This window comes from Tachysurus vachellii, chromosome 24, assembly GCF_030014155.1.
Source record: "Tachysurus vachellii isolate PV-2020 chromosome 24, HZAU_Pvac_v1, whole genome shotgun sequence".
NCBI classification, from domain to species: Eukaryota; Metazoa; Chordata; class Actinopteri; order Siluriformes; family Bagridae; genus Tachysurus; species Tachysurus vachellii.
In genome coordinates, this window is record NC_083483.1 from 5606147 (window position 1) to 5632185 (window position 26039).

Consider the following 26039-nt stretch of genomic DNA (forward strand, 5'->3'; position numbering starts at 1 on the left):
TAAAGTGACAGAGAATTGAGTGACTTGAGGGGACTAATTACAAATGAGCAAGCTCTTAGTTAGCAGGCTGAATAGAATAGATCAGTCATGTGATTTTATCCGTTCTTCTTTAAGACACAAAATCTCTGTAGATCATCTCCATCAAGCTTCCACCCAAACTCTGTAGCTCTTATCCTACACATGGTCACAAGGAGCCTGCAGTCTATCCCAACGGACTCAGAGCACAAGGCGGGGAACACACTAGAGTCCAATTAAACACACACACACACACAAGTCCAATCAATCAACACACACACTGGAGTCCAATCAATTACACTCACTCACACATTCTCACATACACTCACACTGACACTCACATCCACAAGTCCAATCAATCAATTAAACACACACCCACCCAGGAGTCCAATCAACCAATTAAACACACAAACACACACACACACACAGACGAGTCCAATCAACCAATTACTCACTCCAATTTGACTCAGAAATCAATAGAGAAGGAAAAAAAAGATTTATTATTATTATTATTATTATTATTATTATCATCATATTTCACAATTTAATTACTGGAGAACATTTGGTGTTCAAATGGTTTTATTCAGAATTATCTTCACAATTCCCAACATTCACTGCAATAACAAAATAACTCATTGCAACTTTCCATACATCTCTCGAAGTATAACGGTTATAAAATGATACTAGGACATACAGTAGGCTTCAAATTAAAAGTACATTTTAAAATATTGGCATTAACTAGTATTTTGTTTAAACTTTAGAAATACACTATATCCATCGATAAGCTCTTTGACACAGCGGCAGCGACGTGAGACCCGTGACTGCACTCAGAAGTGGACGGTGTGAAGATTGGGATGATTTAAGGCCATTGTTGAAGAAACTGATGTCGGCAATGTCCATGCCAGTGTAACCCTGAATATATTACTGCAGATCAAAACACAAAACTCTGTGTGTGTATTTAAAGCAAGCTGGAGAGGAAAAAACAATTCCATTAGCACATACTCACAAGCTAGGATAAGTTCAACAAAGTGAAATATGATCCATAGAGATGTATGACATCCTCTAAAATTTCACTGATTTTCTGATCAGTGCTGATAAGTACAGTATCCACAGACACACTAAAAGGAAAAGCTTACAACATGCTTTTTTTTTTGGCAACGATTCCCATCGGTCACCCACAGCAGCGATTTTGTCTCACTTCCATAAACACAGCTGTAAATCTGACACTTCTATTAACTGCCTGTAAAGCACCACATTCTCAAGGGCAATTACTTTGACTTATTAAACCCCACTCAGAAGATTCTGGAGCTTGAAAGCTGATCTAAAGAAGTTAAAGCATGTGTATCTTTACCATATAAACATACTAAAGAACACACAGATTTACTACTATGATCAGTTTAGACTGCACCTTCGATTCTATCCTGACTAAAAGGAAATCTCCACCATGCATTTTCAAATATTTCCTTTAAAATGTTCCCTGTGATTCTGAGGCGAATTTGCTGGTGGTTGCCACATTTCTATGATTCCGTCATTCCCGTGAGGTGTTAGCGGTTGACTGCTGCTCTGTTTTATAACGAGAACAATCTGTTATATGACCCAGTTGATCAGAATCCGGTTTATTCTCCGAGTGTGTTGAAACACGCCAGGAATCTTTTTTTTTACATCTTTTGGGGACTCAAAAATAGACATAAATAACACTATATGATGCAGAAATAGTCATATTCATGGTGGAGATTTTCTTTAAATATATGGAATAAGATACATTCCAGCAGTAACTGTTTTTTTGTTTATTTTTTAAAAGGCATGTTATTGCATTGTCATAACCGGGCTGTCATCAGTAGAACTCAATAAATTTGACTAGAATTAAACAGGTACATTTGTGCCAAGCAAACTTTGTAAGCATATGCAAAAAATCCCAAAATAAATAAATTAAAAATACACATTTTGAGTGCAAACACACACGCACACACCAAAACCTTCCCTACTTTCACTCATAAAAAGGCAAGACATGAACTCCATTATACAGTATAAAAGCCCAGTTCAATTTGCTCTTGACATAAGTGACTGAAAGCTGTATGTTATCAGACCTCTTAGACTTTATAAAAACATGCATACATTGTTCATATACTGTATATCGGGGAAAAGTAGGTTTATATATATTTATATTGCCTTTATATAATCGTGTGCATTTCTGACCCCGGGTTCTACATTTAAACGCATTCAGTCAGAAGAGGACGTCCTGCTCTCTCTCTCTCTCCCTCTTGAGATAAATGGAAAAATTAAATAAATTGGCACTCTAAAGGATAAAAAACAATCTCTACAGGAACAGATTTGAGACGATATACATGTAAAAATAACAATCGACCGAGCAGCATCTCCTCCTCCTACACACCTACTGAAAGAGAACACGAAGAACGAAAGAACGACTCCACGAAATATACAGAAGAGAAATCTGTGACCGGAGGATTATGATATGGTAGTGACATGTTGACCTTTATGTCCCACGTGAACCTGCAGTTCTGAGTGAAACTGATTTTAAAAAAAAAAAGAAAAAACAAACAAGATCCACGTTGGACCACATCAATAGTCTTTAAAACCTGCTACTGCATTTGTGCAGAGAAATCTTGGTTTAAAAAGGTGTGTAGTCTGAGGGATACATGATGGGAAGCCAGTTCTCAGTGTAGGTGGCGCAGTGCGTCCAGCCCAGAGACTTCATCAGCTGCGGCACAGAGAGAACTTACTTATTAAGAACTCAAGCTTTTAATGATTATACGGATGTAGAATTAATTACAGTTCTGAGAGGTCATTACTTACCTGAATGCAGTTTTTCCAGTTGTCTTTGCTGGGTTTGTCCTCTACAATTTTAGAAGCGTATTTCAAGGCCCTTCCGTACATTTTACTTGCTAAGGCGTGTTTGTAGGAAAACGACAGAACCTGTGAAGGAAAGGCAAAGCAGATTAAAACAAGTGTAGGTGTACAGTGACAGTTAGTGAAGATAACCAGCACAGGATGTCCTTAGCAAGTCCTTAGAGTCGTTACACTGTTCTAGAGGTCGATTTGATGAAGTCTGTCATTACCCAGAATTCTCATGAAAGTCTTCAGGCCAGAACTACATCCTTTCTACATTCTCAGGAACATAAGCTGTTTTTTTTTGTTGTCTTATAGACTTCAAGAGAATTAATTAAGAGGCTGATGTTTAACACATGTGGATAAGGATGAAGAGTTAAAACAATGCTGTCTTTTCTAATGAATGAATTAAAGACTGGAGTGGTATAAAGAGTATAAAACACTGTGGTGGTTCACATTAAGCCACATTACACGACCACATCACTGACTAATTTCCTATAACTACCGGTCATCCTTCATTACTTATGAATTAGAATCGTCGTGGCCTAATGGTTAGAGTTTGGCTCCTAACCCTAAGGTTGTGAGTTCGAGTCTCGGGCCGGCAGTACCACGACTGAGGTGCACTTAACAAGGCACCGAACCCCAACTACTCCCCGGGCGCCGCAGCATAAATGGCTGTCCACTGCTCCGGGTGTGTGTTCACGGTGTGTGTGTGTGTTCACTGCTGTGTGTGTGCACTTTGGATGGGTTAAATGCAGAGAACGTATTCTGAGTATGGGTCACCAAACTTAGCTGTATGTCACGTAATAATAAAATCAGCGCTGTACCCTCTGCTGTGGCTTGGACAACAGATTTTGCCTCTTAAAGTGCCATCGTATACTTGTATACTTTATTAATGTCTAAATAAATTCTTCAAAAATAGTAATAGTGGTGTAGGATGTCGGTGTGAAACTCCTCTGCAGGCAAAGACATGAGGACGGGAGCACATGTCCTAACAGGCAGTACTGATATTCTGTGACTTAAATTTAAGGATCTTTTTTAACCGTTAGTTGTCATGTAGGCTATGGTTCATTTTCTACACACAATAAACTCATAATTCACCCTCACCTTAGAATCCGTGAGCTCGGCCCACTTTTGAACCTCCCAGAAAGTGTCGGACAGTGCTTTCGCCACTCCGTGTGGGTCTTCTTCTGAGCTGCCCACCTCACTGGCACTCGCCCCTTCCTGCTCTGAAGGCTGCATGATCTGATCAGCCAGAGCACAGCCTTTCCTACAGAGAGCGTCCAGCAGTGACGACTTCTGCTTCTCCATGTCGCTGCAGAAGCAAAGCACGTTTTATTTTAAAACAAACGGTCACCTGAGGGTCTTCTTCAAACTTTTTTTTTAGATTACAACACAACTATCTTTGGTTTAATGCAGTAAGAATAAACATTTTTTTCCCTTTTACCCCTTTATAGAGGCTGCATCTGGACGAGGGTCTGTCTTCATTGTGAGATACACCGCCAGTGCAGTCTGGTCAATGTGAGAGATAACAATATCTGCTGCTGCCACAATGTCTTGCAATCGCTTCAGTCGCTCCTGGAGGGAAAAAAAATTAATAAGTCTCGCAAAAATTGTGTGTGTGTTTGGGTGTATGTGTGTGTGTGTGTGTGTGTATGTGTGTGTGTGTACCTTCTCTGAATCCAGCTGATGTAGTCTTTGAACATGGAGAGGGAGATAATTTGCAAAGTTCTCCTTCAGTTCATCATATAAAATATTATTGTCCAACCTAAAAGTTAAAAAGTAAAAAATATACAAAATATGAGCACATAATATGTGCAAAAAGCAGGAATGGTGAACAGAAAATAGAGTAAATCCTAAACTGACTTTGTCATCCACTGGATCTTCAAGTCTCTGAGGGCTTCAGTGAACTCTTCCTTTACATCCTTCTCCTTCTCTCCGTCCTTGTCCTTCTCTTTCCCACCGTTCTTTGATTTGTTAGGGGCTGAAATCAGGTGGTAGAAAATTGGCACGATGTCCTAACCAGGGGGAAAAAAAGAAAAGAAAAGAGAGACTTGAGTTGATGGGCCATCTTCTCATTTCTACAACATTATTTATGAAGTACAGCAGATTTAGAGCCACCACAAGCTCCTGCTTTTTAAAAGAAATGCAAACGATCCAAACGAATGAATTTCGGGTCATATTTTTAAATCCAATATATTCGAGACATTATGGAGAAGTCGAGAACAAGATGGATAGCGGACATGACGTATGGTCAAGATGTGATGTTATTTTTTCAGCTTCAGAATTCACATACATTATAAGAAAGATCCTTGCATTTAGAGTGCAGAGAGATATACTCACCCGCCACTGTGAATAATCAGATTTATACTCAGACTGGTTCATCTGTACCTCTGAACTATTGTCATAAATCATTTAAAATATTGCATTTGCAGATTAATAGAACTCTAGCCCATCCAGTACCTTTTTAAATTTTCCTTGTCGTTTGGCTGAGGCTTGGCCCTGGTGGTCAGAATAACACACAATGAAGGAGAGAAGAGAAAACACACATACACTCGGATCTCTCTCTTTCCATTTATCTAATCTGCATACTGGGTTTAGCATTTGTGTAACCATTTAATCCTCCTGCTCAGCTTAAATTGCTATAGCTAATGTAGCCAGTGCAGTTAGTCAGGGTTACTTGCTAAGAGTCATCTAGTGGTGATTAACGAAATGCTAAAGAAATTCATTCCATCCTTCCGTCTACATCTTCTTCAACTATGTGTAATATATATATATATATATATATATATATATATATATATATATATATATATATATATATATATATATATCATCGCTGTCGGGCGGAAACCTCGTATGTCCAAATTTGGTCAATTTCATATTTTTTCACATATCGATGCTATTGGTCAGTCCCCACGTGGGTCTGTTATTTTTACAAGTTATTAACCAATCTAAAGTCTTGAAAATAGCTTGAGAGCAAATCTCATAACTCCATTGGACACTTCAACTGTCCACCTCTTCCTCACTCCGTGAGAGAGCTTCACGGCATATTTCTCCTCAAGAAGAGTCGCAACGAATCAACACGTCTTCTGAGGTAAATGTCTTCAAAACACTGGGCTCAAAGAAAAAAAAATCTTGACCCCCGCTAGTTCTGGTGCTCGTCTGAGGACAGGAATTTAGCGCAAGACAATCCACTGCAACGCGGACTAAACCCTGTGCACTGCAGATAAGGTACGGCGTTTTTTTTATTTCCTGAAAAATAACGGTTTTGGAGATACGAGGATTCCGCCCGACAGCAACGATATATTTATACTCTCCTATCTATCCTCAATGACACAAAAGCAACAACAACAACAAAAATAAAGACAAATAATGGGCAAAACCCCTCCAGAAGGCACAGTGGTGATGTGTCGGGTATGAAAACACACCAGATAGATCCACAATTTGAAGATCAGACTCGGGCCAAGAGTTTGTACTACGGTCCTAATTTGTGTTGTACTAATTCATTCATGTCTAATTAATGTCCAATTCTAAATGGCTTTGTCAGATCTCTAAATTGTTTATCTACACATTTCAGCTGAAATATGCTTTTTAAAAAAAAAAAGAAAAAAAGAAAAAAAAGCATATTTTTTGAGCAACAGCGACTCCCTCAGGACAACAGGGGTGTAAACTTTGTTTTACTTGTAGATGTAGAATCAGAAAAAAGTATACAACCGGGTCCGTAAGACAGTCTCCTTTCGACCCATCAGCTTTACATGACTCTTGACAGATTCACATATAGTATATATCGTTAGCGTATAGCTGATATATACATAAACTTTACAGTTCTTTAATTGTGTATTAGACAAGCAAGATCATACAGTGCATTATATGAATTCAGGATGCGACGAGGAGCCGAATCTGGAGCTCACAAACTGAAATCTAAATCAAATACACAGACATGTTTGATTCTCTGAACTCATACTATAGTGGCATGCTGTGAGATGATCGTGTCCTAAATTTGCCTGGAGGTTATTAGCTGACAAAGAAACGCTAATAAGACTCATTCAGCAGCACCTTTACATCGCTATAATCTTTCTGCGGATACTCATAGCATCTAGACAAAACACAGACAATGAGAGATGCAGCACGGATGTAAATTAGTCTTGCTTTACACCCCTACGATTTGAGGGCCGAAGCAGCATGCAAAATAAATACAGAGACAAAGCTCCCGATTGAGCCAGGTATGAGATGGGTGGGACTCAATGGCTGCCCAAGCCACCAGCGTGAAAGAAACTAACGGCAAATAGGGCCACTCACTGCTTTTTTCCCGTACTCGCTCTTCGGTACAATCAGAGAGCCGGTCATGTAGCAGCCCGGACCTGTACCTTTAGGTATCCTGAAAACAATGTGGAAAAAACAAAAAAGGAAGGTAATGCAAAATCATGGACAATGACTGATGTCCATGCAAAAACCTGCTCAGAAACATCATCAATAAAGAACGTATGCCCCTTTTCCACTGAGGCAGTTTGAGTGCTGGTTCAGAGCCAGAGCCTAATTTAGAACCAGGAAAAGTGGTTCTTAAGTAGCACTGAAACGTTGCTGGTCTAGACTTAAGAACCGCTTGCATCAGGAGCTGGGGGCGGGGCTTTTGATAATATACCTTAAGTATACTAATGTTTAATACACTTTTACTTTTTAATATGATACATTATCAGCACACATGATAGTAGGTAGCTACATGCTAAGGCTAACTTTTTCTGTGTTAATGATAAAATAATGTTATGTACTTTCTCGATAAAAACCTCCGTTTTTACAGATTACATGGAGCTGCATGTACATGGAGCTGCATGGAGCTCTACATGGAGCTGCATGTACACGTTGGATTCGCCGCGTTTGGATGCCAGTGTAGGTTCACAAAGCCATAAGCATTAACAGTAAAGCAACATCCGCCATTGTTGATGTTTGTGTTTGCCGCTGCTGCGCTAACGTTGCTGGGAAACGTGACACGTATACAGTGACGTCAGACTCGGCTCTGTGATGGCTCTCTAGCCGATGGAAAGGCAAACAGGTTCGCCAGTTGTACCAACGTTGAACCAGCACCAGCACTAGCTCTGAACCAGCACCCGGTTCTTTTTGGTGGAAAAGGGGTACTATTGACCTTTTACCGCATGCCGTGGATAGAAAAAAAAAAAACACAAAACTGAACAAACCACACACTTGTCATCTGATAGAGAGGTGATGTAGAATGGCTGAGAGGCTCCTGGTGCAAGAGTGAGAGAGTTCCCTTTCTTCTTTGCCAGCAGTGCCGCCCGGTGCGTCTCGTACACGTCCAGGCTCAGCGTGTTGGACAGCCGATGAGACACTATAAAAGGCAGATCCTTCAGTCGCTCCAACTCGCTCTGCTGCTCATGACGAACCTGCAGCCGGACCGTGTAGTCGCCTTTCTCTAGCTTCAAAGAGTACTAGTGGGGATTGGAGAAGATGGACACGAGGACGTCAACGTCAAAACTAAAACAGATGATCATTTCTTGGTGGGATAAAATCCTAACATGAACTTTATCATTGTTTACATAAACCACATTAATCTTCTCAAAATCCCAGAGTGGTACAGATGAGGACGTGCTTATCTACCTGGTGAGGATAAGCATCTCCAGAGCCCATGAGTCTCTTGTTCTGGTCAAACAGGAGCCAGAGCTGGCTGTCAAACTCAGACTCATAGAGCAGCTCACACAGTAGCGGACAACTGGGGGTCACCTCTCCGCTTTTAGGCTGTAAAACAAGAGACGCATCAACACTTCAATTCAATTTAATAAAGACAGGTTTCAGACTTATGGCTAAATTTTGGATAGTTTAAATCTAAACAGTAATGATTCTTTCATAGAGTGAAGCAAATATGAATAAAACAGATAGTTTAGCCTTGTAGATTGTCCATCTATGTGCATGTATGTGTAGCTGCTCACCTGGTGAAAGCTGTATGTAAGGACGATTTCATAAAGCTGACGGTTGTTGGGCAAGACGTCTCTGGAGCCGAGCGCTTTTGTTTTTGAACTTATTGGCCTGCAGGGAAAAAACAAAAACAACAACAATTCACCAGAGTGCCGTATTCTGTTCATGGTTTATTATTACATCTAATATTCTTTCTACATGGATGATTAACCATTCGGTATTTTTACGCATAAGAAAAACATCCTAATGATATAAAAGTTGAGTCACCTAAGGGGTTGCACCCAGTTCTTCAGGGTAATGGTTGGTGAGACCTCCTCATATCGAATAGGAGAACACACCTCAAAACTGGTTATGCCTTCAGAAGCATGCTGTAGAAAACACCACATTAATGCGAGTCATAAACTGAGTCGACGGAGGACGAGGAAAACACACATACTAAAATTAACCAAAATATAAAAACCACGTCAACCGCCCACATGAGAATTTGTTGTTGTTTTTTTAATGTACAGACAGAAAAAATGTGATCTTTATAAAATAAATAAATAAATAAATAAATAAATAAATAAAACCGCTTTACTTTAGATACTTACTATATGAAGAGGACAGGGAGACATTTGAAGCCCATGGAATGAAATGGTATAGCCTACAGTGACATCACCGAGACTGGCCCACCATCGAGCGACGCACACTTCCACCGTTCGCCCAGGCTGAGACAGATACATAGCAACGCAGACGCTATTAGTCATGTTCACTGTTGTCTCAACAGATCGATTACTCAGGATTAATGAAACACTATCTGTTAAAACACATAAGGTCCTGGTACCAGCACAGGGAAAGCCTCGGTGAGCGAGCCCTTCTCCAGCAGCGAGGAGAATTTGTAGAACTCGTTAGCTCGGTAAGCCCTCTGCTTCACCAAGTGCACCGCGTGGAGGACAAACTTGGAGGAGACATCAGGGGAGTGAGACGTTAAGGTGATCTCTGATGAAGGAGGAATATAAATGAGAGAATATAAAAATGTGAACAGAGACAAAAAAAAAACGAATACGGACTTCTCACGTTGTCGTGTGTGATCGTTCGAGTCAGTACTTCGAGCACCTGATTCTACGTTTACACACATACGGTTTACACACCGGCCCATGAGGCTCCTTGAGGGACGGTGATAAAATGGCGGCGTATCTGGCCTGGTCTGAAGTGAACGTCTGTGAAGGAAACCTCCTGATTCTGGCTCTCGGGCACCCTGTACAAGAAAGCGACGCTAGTCACACAGTGTAAAACGTGATAAATATAAAAACAACAGTAATATTTTAAATGAACGTACTTTGTGGGAATTATAACTGTAATTGGGACTCGGAAGAGGGGACCAGCACTGGGTGCAGAGGTATCATAAGCACACACCTGGTGAGACAAACACAAGCCAAACACACAGCCACAATCATTATTCCTGCAAGAAATAAACATTGTATACATTGTATACATTCATTTTGTAATTTAATTGTATTTTCAGTGCCTTAAACAATTCATCAAAACAAAGAATCTGAGCCTTTGTTTAAGTTCCAACATTAAAGACCTTTATAATAAAGATATTTTGTTGTAATTTTCTAAACAGACAGAGATTACAAGCAGGAGATCGGTACCTCAGTATAATGCAATCCCTCTCGAAGTCCTTGTGGGTCGACGCGCACGTTAACGTGACGGCACTGGTTCATGAGCTCCAAGTGAGAAGGGCACTGAACCCACGACGCGCTGCATGTGAGCGCCAGATGCAACTGCAGCGAGATTCGTACTGAGTTTTCTAAAAGACAGACACAAGCAATTAATCACATGCATAAAGACTACACCTGGGTTTAACATGCACACTGGGAGATCAGATCACACGTGGACAGATCCGATCACACCTGCCGTTATAAACACGTCTGCGGTGACCACGTGTGATTGGATTTTATATGTCGTTTGTGCTGGAGAAAGCCAGTCACTCATACTGGCTCACTACGTGTGACACTAAACATACTTAAAAAAAAGAAAAGAAAGAAAGTCAGTCTAAAAATCCTGTTGGGGAAGTAGCACAGTATAAAAATCACACCAGACAAAACAATGTATTGTTATTATTTTATTTACAAAGTGCTAATTTATGCAGCTCATGAAGCCGAAGGTCTTTAGTCCTCATTTCATCGCCTATTTTAAAAGGAGAGCGTTGACTGACAATCATGTTTGTAGCTGTATTGAATTATACTGTATCTATAATCGAAATATAGAAGAAAGCAAGAAGACTCAGTTTTGCAATTATTTAATGTACTAGCAGCAGGTTTAGTCTCTAAATTTTAGTCTCTAAATTTTAGTAATATTAGTAATCTTAGTAATATGCAAGATGAAACCTTTTTACCATTTTTATACCGCTGTGAAAACATTCAAGTTTATTTGTATAGCGCTTTTTACAATGGACATTGTCACAAAGCAGCTTTACAGAACATAAACATAAAACAAAAGATAAACATAAGGAGAAGTATAAAGAATTAATATAATAAAAATTCAAGATATATACAGAATTCAAGATATATACAGCGTTTGTCCTTCTTTTGTAAAAACATCAGCTCTTGCTTGTGCTTCATTCTCACTTTACTTTCTCTTTTAGTGCACTGAAGCTCACAGATTATCTAAAGCCAATGGTGCTGGTGGCTGATGTCAGCTTGATTACTGAACTTTGTTAAGGTGGCATTGCATATAGTAACACGTTATATGTTAAGTGACATACCGGTGTTTTCGGGAAATACTGGCTCAATGCCAACTCCGTGATCAGAGGGAGTGGAGACGTGGACGGCGTCCCTGAGGTAGATGCCCCGCTGATTCCCTACAGTGACTGTGAAGCCCAGGTTACTGGTGGGAGTGGAAGCATGTTGCATGAGGTAGTCAAACGCTTTTTCCACCTGCAGCAGAAATGAACACAAAACACATCAACACCAGTCCGAGGCGTAACGCACGTACACACGGATGCACGATTTATGTACCTGAATAATGCCATGACCCTGCGCAAATACTTCAATGTCATCCACTTTCTGAGCTGTGTTTTCCAAAGCACGTCTCATAGCTGCGACTGTGGGTTGCATCCCGTTCTGCTTCAGACCTTCACACACACAATTTATTTTAATCTACAATGAAAATGTAAACACACGACAGACTGCTCGCGTTATCGGTCATCTCTTTGTATACAGTGATTGTTTTTTTTTTTTTAAACCATTTCTGACTATTTTGTCCTCGATATACATTTATTGTAGAGTCTCACATCCTACACTGACTCACATAAAGATGAGAATCATTCAAAATTAAAACTGATATTTTAAAAAATATAATAAATAAATGAGCATTATGAAATTTCCCAGAGGTCAACGGTGGGAACAAACATCCGTTTGCTTTTTCTACCTGAGAGTATGAGTGCGATGCCTCCACAGGCGTTGGGAGAGGACATGGATGTGCCGTTCATCAACTGCGTACCGCGCAATGTCCAATTTGGCACAGAAGCGATGGCTCCACCAGGTGCACTGATGCTAACACCTAGAGCTCCATCAGTACTGGGACCCCTTGAGGACCATGTGTACTGGTTAGGAGGCAGTTTCTCCCTCAGCGAATATTCTGCCACCATCATGTCAGGTGTGACATAAGCACCAACGCCTAGAAAGAGAGTGTTGGATATGAAGAGCATAAACGTTGGTTAATAAATATTTTTTGGCCGATTTGTTTATTAAACACGGTGTGGAGCTCTGCTGATTTTCAGGTTGAAGCTGATAACCTCCACTCATTCAGTCTAGCTGTTCTGAAGTGGCAAATATCACTGGTTCAGAAAGTCCTACGTTAACTGACCTATGACACTACTGGTGGTTCCTCCAGGACATCCCACAGTGGAGAGACACGGCCCGTTGTTCCCAGCGCTCGACACATACATGACGTTATGTTTCTGCACTGCCTCGCTGATCACTTCACAAATTCTCCTGTTAAAAAAAATAATAAAAAAGCACACCAAGCAATAAACAAGACAAAGTGTTGAGAACCAACAGGAAGTGAACTCGGACACATTGAAGTGATACTGACAAGGTACAAAAAGGTTTGGGTTGTCTTTAAAACTGGTTTCTAAAAATGCAAACGAAGGAGACACCAAGGTCAAGTCGCTATGTTCACTTAATAGATCTTTTTCTACAGTCGGCTGATGAATAATCAGCTCAGTGCACTGCAGTACAGAGTGCAACCTGAGCTCACAGTAAGCTGTACACATTGACTCACCCTGAGTTTGGCCAGTGGGTTGCTTCGCCATAGCTGTAGTTCACAAGATCACACTTGTAGTTAATGACCTCGATCATCTGTAAAGAGCAAACAGTAAAGTGAATTCCATATTCATTACAACAAAGTGACTAAATCTCAATGAAAAAATATTTAAATAAAAACTGGGAAAACAACAAAAAATTTCACTTTCGTTAAATAAAATTATTCCTGAATTCGGTTTTTTAATTTAACATAACGTCGCTGTCGGGCTGAATCCTCGTATCTCCAAAACCGTTATTTTTCAGGAAAAAAAACGCCGTACCTTATCTGCAGTGCACAGGGTTTAGTCCGCGTTGCAGTGGATTGTCTTGCGCTAAATTCCTGTCCTCAGACGAGCACCAGAACTAGCGGGGGTCAAGATTTTTTTTTCTTTGAGCCCAGTGTTTTGAAGACATTTACCTCAGAAGACGTGTTGATTCGTTGCAACTCTTCTTGAGGAGAAATATGACGTGAAGCTCTCTCACGGAGTGAGGTGGAGGTGGACAGTTGAAGTGTCCAATGGAGTTATGAGATTTGCTCTCAAGCGATTTTCAAGACTTTAGATTGGTTAATAACTTGTAAAAATAACAGACCCACGTGGGGACTGACCAATAGCATCGATATGTGAAAAAATATGAAATTGACCAAATTTGGACATACGAGGTTTCCGCCCGACAGCGACGATAAGCTGGTAAGATTGTAAGTTTACAAGTAATTCAACCAAGATCTACTAGCTTATAACATTTCCAGGAAGCTGGACTTTCTACTAAATTAAAATTTGACATTCCTAAATCCATGCAGTTTCCAAAAAAGCATTAAGGAGTGAGATCAATGCCGTGAGCTCATACCGCACGGACGAGGCCTGTTCCTGTCTCCATTGTACTCAGTCGAGTATCCCCTATTTTCAGCGCCAAGATTTGTGCGCCGGGGGCCACACCGTTCCTCTCTGGCTCCTCGGGGAAGAAACCTGCAGCTATGCTGGCGACATGAGTCCCATGAGCACCTGCAAAGCCAAAAACTCAACGATGAAAAGTTCTATAGGGGATTCGAATTAAAACCGCATTACTTTTTCATGTGCTCATGATCGCTTAGGAGAGCAAGTAAATAAAAGCTCTTCTACTGAATAAGACTAATCCAAAAAAAAAAAAAAAACCAAACACATATTGCTCTTTACAGCCTTCATTAATATAGTGGGTAAATTGTTAGCTCAGGTGCCTGGGACAAGCAGACTGCACATCTCTGCTCTGAAAATATGTTCACTATGAAGTCGCCGGTAGGCGTTCCTTCTACTGGTTGCCATGGTAATAACATCTATCAGCAGGTGGCACAACTAGCATACAAAATCAATTATCTTGGTGCTAAAATAAAACATTCTGGAGGAAGATTTTGTGTTTGTGTATAAAATTCTGCAGTATTTATCTGCATCACATCATATAAGATGAAGCAACGCGTGTTCTTGGTCATGGATCATGTGCGCTCTACTGTCTTCATTCCTATTGGTCCCAAAAGTTAAACTCTTCCCAACTTTGTCATGTCAATGGACACAAAAATTAATGAACTCTGGATGTGTGAACGTAGGGTTTCATCTGCATCTTACTTTACCAGACCAGCAAATACAACAGGAGAAAACCTTTACTCCTATTGACAATATTCTAACCTCCGCTAGTGACAATGCAGAGAGTATTCCCCTCATCGTAGATGTTGATGGAGTAATTGAGCATCTCTGCATCTCCAAGTGTGGCATATTCCTGTCTTTCTCTGTAGGAGCTGAGCACATTACAGGACACCAGGTCTCCAGTCTCTGAAGTATCCACCACTGCCCTGTACAGAAAGAACGATACACAATACAATAAGACACAAACGACCTTGCAGGCTGTGAAAAATGGTTTAAAATGTGTGTAAACATGCTATGCCTTTAAAGCAATTTATTAAATGTACTTTTGTACAATATGTAGTTATTAAGCAAACATAGCATCTCGTTTGATTCAAAATTTTCTTTGTTGCTTGTAAATCGCAACTACTGTGTTTAATATGTACCGCCAGGTGATGCCGTCATGCCAAGCCATGCAATCGTACACAGGCCCAGGGTCACTGTACTTCTTCTCCATGGTGCCCAAGAGCTCACTGTGGCTCTGCAACTCCTCCTTCTGCAGCTTCTCCATCTGACATCCAATACACACACCGGGTTAACTAAAGCACTGTTAAACGTAGAGTGATGGGAACAAAAAACAGCAATTTTCCAGTTGCAGCTGTATAATAAATATTAAATAAGTTCCAGGTTGGAGCGGGACCAAACAGGTCTGATTCCTATTGCAATCAGAAACAAGTGATTTGGTCATATCGGATGAAATCCGATTTCGTCTCTTTGCGATGACGCCAGTAACAAGGTTAGCAAAGTCGTATCTGTGACAGAGCAAACAGGCGAACCTGTGAGGGGCTGGGATGAGCCAGGTCAAACTCCTCTGTCTTGTGACTGGCCTCGGCGAGAGCTGCTCTGTGAGCCGGGTCCCACATCTTCTCCTTGCGCTCTTTCTGGTACACACACACACACAATATAAATCTCACACAACTTCCAGTCAATGATTATTCTGTTCCAATAAGATTGCGTTGTAATATTCGAGATGAGGTTAAAGTTTTATCATGAATCTTAGCAGAATACAAGCTAGAAAAATTTAGGAAACCTGATGTCAGGCATCATGAAGCGGTTGCTTACAAAACAAGTGAAATTCATTCAGACAATTCTACAGTTCCGTTCCTATTTCAGTTATCGAGATTAATACTCGAAAATCATATTAATATATTTCTATGTAGAAGAAGAAGGAGCCTTTATTGTCACAAACATTACAGAACAGAGAAATTCTTTCTTCACGTATCCCCACTTTGGAGGTTGGAATCAGAGTACAGGGTCAGCCATGATACAGAGAGTGTTAAGGGCCTTGCTGAAGGGCCCAACAGTAACAGCTTGGCAGTGCTGGGGCTTGAGCCCCGATAATGTAACATTAAACAGAAATAAGTAACAATTTTAAAATAGACACATGGACTTGCATTTGAAATGTTGCTGTTTACCTATTAATTACATAAGTAATTTACCTGTATCCTCTCTTTGAGAGGTTTGGGGAAAAACTCATAACCATTTTTAACACCGATGTGATATTTTCCTGATGGGTTCACCCAGGCAGGAGGGATCTGCAAAAAGAAAAAGAATGAAAGTGAAGCCTGCACATTATCCACTGTGTGTGCTGAGGGATACTACAGTGATCGAGTTACAGCGTGACTAGCACAAGATGAGAAGGTTAGTGTCAGAGGAATCTGAGAAACATATGATATATAGTGTACATTAACCTCATAAGGGACAGACCTTGAGCGTGCGTCCAGAAAGTCCGATCACTTCTCCGTCTTTCGGCTACACCACCGTGGACGTGTTGACGTCGCCACTGCCTGTCGTATCGATGATGTCCACAATCTTAGGCTTGCCTTCTGTGGTGGTCTAAACAAGAAATAATTAATAATGCAGTCATGTGATGACATTGTTTATTTTCCAAGAGTAAATCCCAGGCATGTTTGTTCATTATTATCAGTAGTTTCAGCTATAATCAGTAGTTTCCTTTCACAAGACCCCTGCTCAGGTGGGAAAAGTTTACAAAACGCTCGCTGACACTGGAGACTCCTTCTTTTGTCAGTCATTGGTAGAGTGTGAGACTGTTTTTACTGCATAAACAGTAACATTGCAGACTCATTTTTTATTTTAAACATAATTTTTATAAGGAATGTGATTATTCTGTCCATAACTGTTTCATAGTTACTAGTCACAGGAGATCTGTGATCAAACAACTGGCTTAATTTGAAAATATTTGACTATCATGAACATATTTAACCAGAATAACAAAAGCCTAAGAAAGGACAGGGGATTCGGAGTCTTGACATTTGGGTGAAATCTGGCAACAGATGCGTGCTCCTGTTTCAGTTATGTGCCTGTGTCGCCTCTTTAGCTACTGAAGCTCAGAGCAGCTAGCTAGTTAGCTTGTTAGCTTGTTAGCAAGCCGGTTCACATCACTAATAGAGAATGACACAGCTTGTTGTTTTCGCCTATTGTTCAGAAGCATATTACTGACCAAAAGTCTTCCCAGAGCAAGACGGTGCTGTTCTGTTTATACGTTATACATGACAGTGCTACACTCTGTTAGCTTTCCATTATGTTAGCAAGCTACACAAAAGCCAATGAATCGAGCTCGCTAACTTGGCTACTAGCCGCGGCCTGCTCATCCGCTAAACCCGCGCTCTCGAGTTTACCTGCATGCCCGGCGCCCCCGGGTCTACCCCGGTGTCCAGGATAGCGATTAGCACTCCCCGTCCATCGTACTCAGAAAACCTGGTCAGGAATGAAGCAGCGCCGGTCTCCTTTTTCGGCAACAGCCCGTGTAAAGGGAAGGAATCTTCAACAGAACGAGTAGCCATGACCCAGGCAGAGATGATGAAATGACAATGCTACAGCAAGCCTGTGTGAACAACCGGTGAGTCTGGATGGGAGGATTTTTTAAAGAAACACAAGCCTGACAACGGTTCTGTCAGGCTCGAGCCCAAATAACCGTCTGCGCCCTGCACAGGTGCCCTATTTAAAACATGAAGTGCACTCTATCTAGTGCACTATATATACAACGATAACACGATTGACACTCTGCCTTAGCTTTATATCAAAAAACAACAACACAAACGGTACCTTTTTTTGTAATTGAATGAGTTAGTTTATAAAGGTATACTGTATCTGGAATAAACAGTGGTTTCATATATTTTGTCTTTTCAACATTTTTTTTTCCCCAAAAGAAGCTACTGAAATCCTATATGCATATCTCTATACATTTACCCTCATTATAAATTCAGAAAATATACATATGTATGATATGCAAATATGGGATCAAATCAAATCCATCTGACATCAACAAATAGTCATCTAACTATGTGCTAGAAAACATCAACTAAATAACATTACTTTATTAGAAACTACACATTACAGCTTAAAACATATTTTCCTTAGATGTTGTAAAGATGACTCCACTAAATGAATTATTCATTATTTATTATTAAAGATTTCTTATAATTACACAAGAAAAACAGGCTAATCATCAGTGAGAACGACACTAGTTTCAAAGTTTCTGGACCTGAGTATTGATCTGCATTAACAAATTGTTGTGTTTTTATAATAAAGTAATGAAATCTGTTCACATAAGGCGAGTTGATACTCTCACAGGTTAAACGTCTAACTATAACTAGTGTGTCTGGTCATTTTCAACCTCAAATGTGGCCAACACACCCTGATATAAAATAAAAAAGGTTATTTGACTGACATTCCTCAACCCCAGACAACCCCAGACATGTGAGGCAAAACACGTTAACCACTAAGCCACGGTGCCTTGCAGGAAAGTACATTCATTCATTTATTCATTCTTTAATAGGAGCTCTCGGTTGCACTATTATAAACTGTTAGAAAGGACATTATTTACATTTACACTATATACTGTAGAGTGTCACCCAAATGACTATGAGGTTCCCTTCTGAGTCTGGTTCCTCTCAAGGTTTCTTCCTCATATCATCTCAGGGAGTTTTTCCTTGCCTCATCTCCGGATTGCTCATTAGGGATAGGGATAGATATATAGTATCATTAATTTTAAGTTAATTTTTTTTTAATTAGTTTTAAACTTTAATTGTATACATTCACTTATTTATTTAAATTTTTCTTCTTCTTCTTCTTCTTCTTCTTCTTCTTCTTCTTCTTCTTCTTATTATTATTATTATTATTATTATTATTATTATTATTATATTTATTTTTTTCTTTTTCTCTCTCTTCTGTTTCCATACTTCTGTAAAGCTGCTTTGAGACAATGGGAATTGTTAAAAGCGCTATACATATATCTCAATATCTCAATTCAATACAAATTGAATTGAATTAATAAGAATATCTCTGTAAAGTGTAAGCACGTGTTAGTTTTATTTATTATATGAAACCACTTTTGAATTTGCAATTTGTTGATTAATTTCCTAATTAACTGAATCTCTGACAACAGCGCTGACTGCAATTCAAATAACAGGTTTTTATTAATATGCGTTTTTTTATACAGTTCATTTCTATATTGTTTCTATAATAACAGCTCATTCACAGGAGCTTGTATATTGGACATCCGACAGATAGTCTAAAGCTAAAATGAATTAGATTAAAAATTTTATATAACGTATTGTTTTGGTAAGTAGGTGTTTATGGAACATAAGTAGACTTGTGTGTAGTAAAATACATTAAGATTTCCATCACATGAAAGTGACAGATGATTATTCACTTTCACTGCATTTCTTGTCTTGTTGGCTGTTAAACAATATGTTATTGCTGTTAAAACAATACTGTAGCTATGCAATTTTAAATCCATACAAACGACAACATGAAAATGTTGGAAATTAACTATGCTATAAAACAAACAAAAACGCTACAAGATGTGCTGTTACAGAACAATAATACACACCTGGACATCATAACATTCAATTATTGATTAGGTTCCAATAACTGCATGAATTACTGTTAATGATATTTATTATATTGAGTTCTCAATGCTGGTGTACTTATGATGAAATGCTTAATTTTGCTCTCTGCAGTTGGGTTGCTGGTTTTCAGTGTTTACTGTGTGTCTGTTTCAGATGCACAGTGATAATTACAGACTATAAAAGAATAAATATCATTACATTATTTAGTGCAAAATTATTTCAATGATGCTGTTTGCTCTGGTTGTGGTGATTTAGGGTATAGGCTTAGATTTTCTGAAGGTTATGTTTTTCTGTGTCCTTGTCAGGTGTATCCTGCATCAAACAAGCAAATGTACTGAATGATGTGTTATTTTATACTGTGTAATACTTTCCTGGGAATCCAACTAAGAAATACAAATCGTGGCACAAATTCAAAGCGTTTCACATGATATAGAGAGTTATGGTCTCTTCAATTGTGTGTGTTTGTGTGTGTATGTGAGATTGGGAAACAGGTATTGGAAGCAGTCATCTTAGTAGGCTGCATTGTAATCCTGGGGAAAATGAAGTTTATGGTCTTTGTGGACCTGACACCAGGTTGCCTGTTAATTACTGTAAAATCTACAAAAAATCTTTTATAATGTAGGAATAATTAAGACTAATTAAGCTTAATCCCTGCATGACCAATGACTCTGTGTGGCTTTCAGTTCTCATTCTGAGTGCCTTCCATCCCATCAGGAATGAATTAATGACTGTACATAGTCCAGACCTTTAGCAGTTAAGTATAATAATTATAATTGTTAAGCACATAATCAGTTTTTATTCTCTTCTTCTCTTATCTTATATTAGACAACCTCAAATAATGCACCAGGGTGTCAGTTTTATCATACTAGCCACCAGCAGATGGAGTTATACTGTCTGTAACAAATTTGCTGGTTTCTTCAACTCTTCAACTCTGAGTTTCTTCAACTCAGATGACACTGAGGGATCTCCATATTCATTTACACTGACAGTGAAGTGGTGACCAGGCAGCATGAAGAAGCCTAACTGCTAATATGTGTAGCTTTAGTCCCAAAATGGCTCCCTATCCTCAAGTATGTCAAATCACATTATTTAAGCAAAGTATTTGTCCCTTGAATCTTTACTCCAAGGAAACCGTGTAAATGCATGAGATGTCCTTCAGTATGTATTAACCAGTTATAATAGGCTTTTATTCAGGACACTGTTTAAATTAAATCTCCCCATATACATTACATATATTTGTCAAGGAATTGCAAAGACTAACATGTTTTTAACTAAATAAGTGTCTCATTACTTCCATTGCATGTGGATTAATAAAGAAAAAAGGATCTGAAAGGAAAGACATAGCTGCATGTTGAGCAATATTTGGGATTTTCTTGTTGTTCGTGTGGTTACTGTAAAGATTTTGCTTTCTTTTTCGGCAGTGTTTTGAATCATTAGGATATGACTTTAAAAAAAATCAACCGTTTCAGATGTTAATCTCCAGCTGCGGTTTCTTTCTCTATGTGAATGAATCAAACATCAACACATCCAATGCTGATTCTTGACAAATCATAATATTTGTAAATATTATCTTATTTTAAATGTCTGCTTACAGAGAAGCTAGGCAGCTTCAAATACCTCAGGGTCCTTCTCACAGAAGACGTCTCCTGGTAGCACATACAGTACAAACAGCTTTTGGACATCCTCATGCCGGCGTCTCTAACGTCTACGACATCTGGCCAGGTTCAACGCCTTCCATCACTAGGGTTTTCTGTACTGGGGCTGTGGGAAAACACCTCACAAAAAGGGTAGCATCAGGGAAGTTTGGAGCCACCATGACCCAGGACTGTATTAGCTGTCCAGAGTGGTGAGGACAGAGTAAATGGCCATCAGCATCACAGAAATCTTTAGCCAGCAGTGCAGGACCATGTCTAGGAGAAATGACTTTCAGCAATCTATGCACAATCTCTCATCAGAGCTCATGAGGGCCAACACAGAGAAACTTTTTACCCTTGAACTACTGAACAAGCACACCTTAGAGAGTCTGCATATTCCTACCACACTCAAAGAGACACATAACTTTTGAGCCCTGTGTAGTTCTGTACATATTTGCCTCCAAAACACCTGTTACCCGACGGTGTAACAGGTGTACCCAAAACACCTGTTAGACCTGTTAGGCCTGGACGTCACAAGACCTCTGAAGGTGTACTGTGGTATCTAGCACCAAGACATGCTAAGGAGTTGACCTACTGATCCTGAGACTGATTGCCAGGACCACTGAGTTGCTACCTCTGGGCTCTTGATCAAGGCCCTCAACCCTTGATTGCTCAGTTGTATGAGTGAGATAATTGAAATTATCTGACAAATGCAGTAAAAAAGACGTTAGCAGCAGGTCCTGCAAGATGTGACTTAGAGCCTCTATGGATCGGACTTGTTTATCATGATCAGACAGAGATCTGAAGAATTTAGAGGCCAAATAAACAACAACATGGTTTAAAAACCTGCTGTTTTGGAGATGCTCTGACTCAGCTGTCAATTTGGCACTTTTCACTCAGATCCCTACTCTTGCCCAATTTTTCCTATAACAATTTAAATAGCTGACTGTTTATTTGTTGCCTATTAAATATTTGGAAGGAGATAATCAATGTTTTTCACTTCACCTGTCAGTGGTTTTAATGTTATGGCTGATCATTGTAGATTTTTATTATATGTAAAGAACTTTGATGCAATGCACAAAAAATAAAGAACCTTTGATGCAATGCACATGCATGATGTGGATAAAAGCATAGAGGATATTGCTTAATAGAATGGCAGAAGCTTTTTTATTGACGAGAAACTATTTTTAGGTTCCCCTCTTGGCTGAATGGAAACAGCAGGTTTCACACCATTAGTCAGTCAACATCTGTCCTCTTGTGTCTAACAGAGTGCTCTTTGACACAAACACAAACATACTCACACATACACACACGGAAATGCCCTAACATGATGCTGAGGAGGGATTTTATCAGTTATAAAGCGGGTTTGAGCAGGGGTGTGGTACACTGTGTCGTAGAGGAGGACGTTTGAGGTAAACCCCAAATGCAAATCACACAGGTTGAATGAATCATATCTAGCACATGCTGATTTAAATCCTTATGGGCTAAACCCTTTGAGTGTCAACTGTAACCTTCATCTTGAAACCATACTGAAAGGTTTTTCATGTGCTTAGCGATTCTTGTTTGATGTGAATTGTTATTTATTTGTTTATTTATTATTTTCATTATTCCTGTGCTGTTCAAAGAACTTCCATTCTCATAGTCCTGTCGATCATATAGATAGCGAGCTACAATATACCTGTACAAGCCCAATAGTGGTGATGGGGTATTAGCATGAAAGTTGAAGTTTTGGCTGTTTTGTTTTTTTTCGAAGTTTTTCAAATTCAGGGATAACAAAATAAAAACAGAGATTTTATTGACTAAACACAAAAATAAATACACGATAACATGACACAGAAACCGAAACACAACAGCCGACAAAAGATGAAGCCTCAATACACATAATTCCACATGAGGAAATAAATACACATAATAATTTAACCAATTACAACCAGGTGAGAATTACAAGACAAGTGACAGAAAACACACTGCCGGAACGGCCTCTAATGTTCCGGCTGAGAATCTCCAAGCAGAATTCCTGACAGACAGACAGAAAGACAGACCGTTAGATAGATAGATAGATAGATAGATAGATAGATAGATAGATAGATAGATAGATAGATAGATAGATAGATAGATAGATAGATAGGTAGGTAGGTAGGTAGGTAGGTAGGTAGGTAGGTAGGTAGGTAGGTAGGTAGATAGATAGATAGATAGATAGATAGATAGATAGATAGATAGATAGATAGATAGATAGATAGATAGATAGGAAGGAATCCATCCATCCATCCATCCATCCTATACAACACGTATCCTCTTATCCTACTGGGTTGTAGGAACCTGGAGCCTAACCTTTGGGACTGGTGGCACTAGGCAGGGTCACGCGGGATTTGATGCCAGTCTGTCACAAGGCACAATCACACACACTTACACTATGGATTATTTAGAGATGCCAGTCAGCCTACAACACATGTTTCTAGAATGGGGAGGAAACCAGAGTACCCAGAGAAAACTACAGAGGCGAAGGGAGAACATGAAAGCACCATACACTAACTCACACACACACATACATATGGCAGAGACAGGAATCATGCCCTTAAGCCTGGAGGTATGAGGCAAACATGCTAACCACTGAGCCACTGTTCTCCACCTTCAGAGTGTCAACAAGAAATAAGGAAATAAGGAACAATTAAGGACCAAAAAAAAACAGGTATGCAAAATGACAATGAACAATATATTCAGCATGTGTTGTGTATCAAAGTGTTAGGAGTTATGTATGACATAAACAGTGTGTAAAAACGCTTGTGCAGTAGCGAGTTCATCAATCACACAGAGATGAGCCTTTACACATGGTGTAAATGTTTCCTTTAAAGTTCTTTATTCCAGCAGACACAAATGAGTCTGTTAATAAATGAGCTCTGCTGTCTTCACTATTCATGACAGAGAGAGGAGCTTCTACTCTACTGACATAAAAAAAAAAAAAACATTTTTGCTCAATAATAGTTTCAGCCTTGCAAATGAGTTTATTAATCCTGATGAAGGTTATCCAGCATCTTGGTGTGTACATTAAAAGATCTGAGCGTCCTCGGGAAATCGAGTCTGCTTGTCTCCGTCATGTACACAGCGTCCGGGTTGGGTTTGGTCCTCCAGTCCAGCTTTGCATTAGAGGAATGCAAACAAAATAGATTACTATTTTACAAAATAGATTACTTTCAAAATATATATTAAACACCATTGAAAATCACATGTTAATTGTTAAAGGTACATATTTTTGTCACCATGTGTCTAAAAAACATGATGCACCAACACTTAGGCAACTGCTAGCAGAATTATAATGCAGTTTTATGCTTGTAGATGTTCAACATAAGCACTTACTTTGGACCTGCTGTAATAACAATACAAAAAAAGCATATGGTCCTGCAGGGTAACGCACCCATGTTGGTTTACCACAGGGCGGTTCCACACCCTCTTTGACTAAAATAACAAGAAACAACAGACCTTATAGCCCCCAGTATGATTCACTATCCTCATCATCCACATTAAAAGCCTTCCTCCCAATTTGCATGTGGCTTCCGTTGAGGATGTGTTTGATGTACAGCACAGTGACCCAGACCAGGAAACTGTAGGCCATGGCGATGAATGAGCGCCCTGTACTCAAGGCATGTTTTTTTCATCCTTTTTTTTTTTCTGAAGGCAGTTATCTCCTCACAGTGGGAGCACAGCCATGCTGACTGCCAACTCTGCAACAGTAAATTAGCTTTGGCGCTATTTTAAAAAGAGTCAAGTGCTAATCCTTGCCGCTGTGGATAATAGCAGCAAATAGGTCAACTGTCAGCACTTCCAGCAACACTAAAATGACCTGTATGCTTACGTAGGCATAGAAAAGGCCTGATTTTAGATCCGCTAATATAAACTACTGCTCATCAGGTTGTGGAATGTTCAACAATTTTATCATTTCAGAAAGAACAGAATACAAGAACTAATAAATAGACCATTAAAAAAGCTTTAAAAGTTAAACATTAAGCATTAAGAGCTCTAAAAAGATATTTTCAGTGTGTGGCTCTTTAACTATTTTTGTTGCTGACAAAATTAATTGAATATTTAAAGCTATCCAACAATTTTTAGGAAATACTTTGCCAGGACAATTAAAACACAGACAATCCACAAAGCTGGTCGTTTTGTAGCAGTCCCAAGACCATGAGGCAAAAGTAGACCACTAGGCATGTTGGAGACCCAGGGAAAATATGGAACAGTGTTTGGTGGCCTGATAAACAATTAAACTCAAATGTTTCACTTTTTTAATCCTGAGCATACAGCGTGATGTTTGGCAGAAACACTCTTATTAATCCATTAGCACAATGAAGCACGGTGGTGTTAGCATCGTTCCACAGGAAGCTTTTCTTCAGCAGAAACTGTAAGACTGGTCAGGGTTAAGAGCAAGATGTACTTAGCTAAATAAAGTGCAATCCTGTTCCAGTCTGCAGGAGACTTGAGACTGGGGCAGAAAGTAGTGGTTAGAAAGAAGTGGCTCAAAACAAAAACCCTTATAAAACCTTGAGCAAGAATGAGAAGAAATTGATTAAAATGTTCAAAGGGATATATTCCACAGCTGTCAGTTCAAACGCTGTTAGACATTGTGTGTAAATCAAGTAGTAAAAATGCCAGTTAAGTCAGGTTTTATTCCTGCTTGTAACACTACAAAATGTGAAAAACATTACTGGGGTCAATTTTTTTTAGCTTGTGTAGTTTGACGAATATGAGTAGTAATGCAGATTTTCAGGTTTTCAAGGCGTAAGTTCTCTGAATATCTCTGTGTAGCCT

General features: G+C 39.4%; 1 protein-coding gene across 1 annotated transcript; it reads right to left on the minus strand.

Annotated features, from left to right (window-relative positions):
* Positions 1-576: 576 nt before the first annotated feature.
* On the minus strand, positions 577-17634 carry tpp2 (tripeptidyl peptidase 2). Its single transcript, XM_060860082.1, has 29 exons — positions 17371-17634; positions 16439-16567; positions 16171-16266; positions 15508-15612; positions 15118-15242; positions 14738-14901; positions 13929-14083; positions 13063-13139; positions 12646-12773; positions 12208-12456; positions 11796-11911; positions 11543-11714; positions 10428-10585; positions 10112-10188; positions 9924-10030; positions 9617-9771; positions 9384-9500; positions 9061-9161; positions 8808-8904; positions 8479-8616; positions 8065-8309; positions 7165-7243; positions 5326-5364; positions 4729-4880; positions 4534-4630; positions 4310-4440; positions 3970-4177; positions 2830-2949; positions 577-2734 (listed from the first exon to the last, which is right to left on the minus strand). Exons 4-29 carry the CDS (start codon positions 15592-15594, stop codon positions 2645-2647), a joined length of 3384 nt encoding a protein of 1127 aa, XP_060716065.1. The 5' UTR covers positions 15595-15612; positions 16171-16266; positions 16439-16567; positions 17371-17634; the 3' UTR covers positions 577-2644.
* Between the last annotated feature and the right edge of the window lie 8405 nt (positions 17635-26039).

Excerpts from the sequence above, each read along its gene's own strand:
- tpp2 (XM_060860082.1), bottom strand. The coding sequence starts at position 15,594 with ATGTGGGACCCGGCTCACAGAGCAGCTCTCGCCGAGGCCAGTCACAAG. Across the intron at positions 8,310-8,478 it reads GAGATGCTTATCCTCACCAG|TACTCTTTGAAGCTAGAGAA; the intron begins GTAGATAAGCAC and ends AATCCCCACTAG. Across the intron at positions 4,631-4,728 it reads AAGATCCAGTGGATGACAAA|GTTGGACAATAATATTTTAT; the intron begins GTCAGTTTAGGA and ends TTTAACTTTTAG.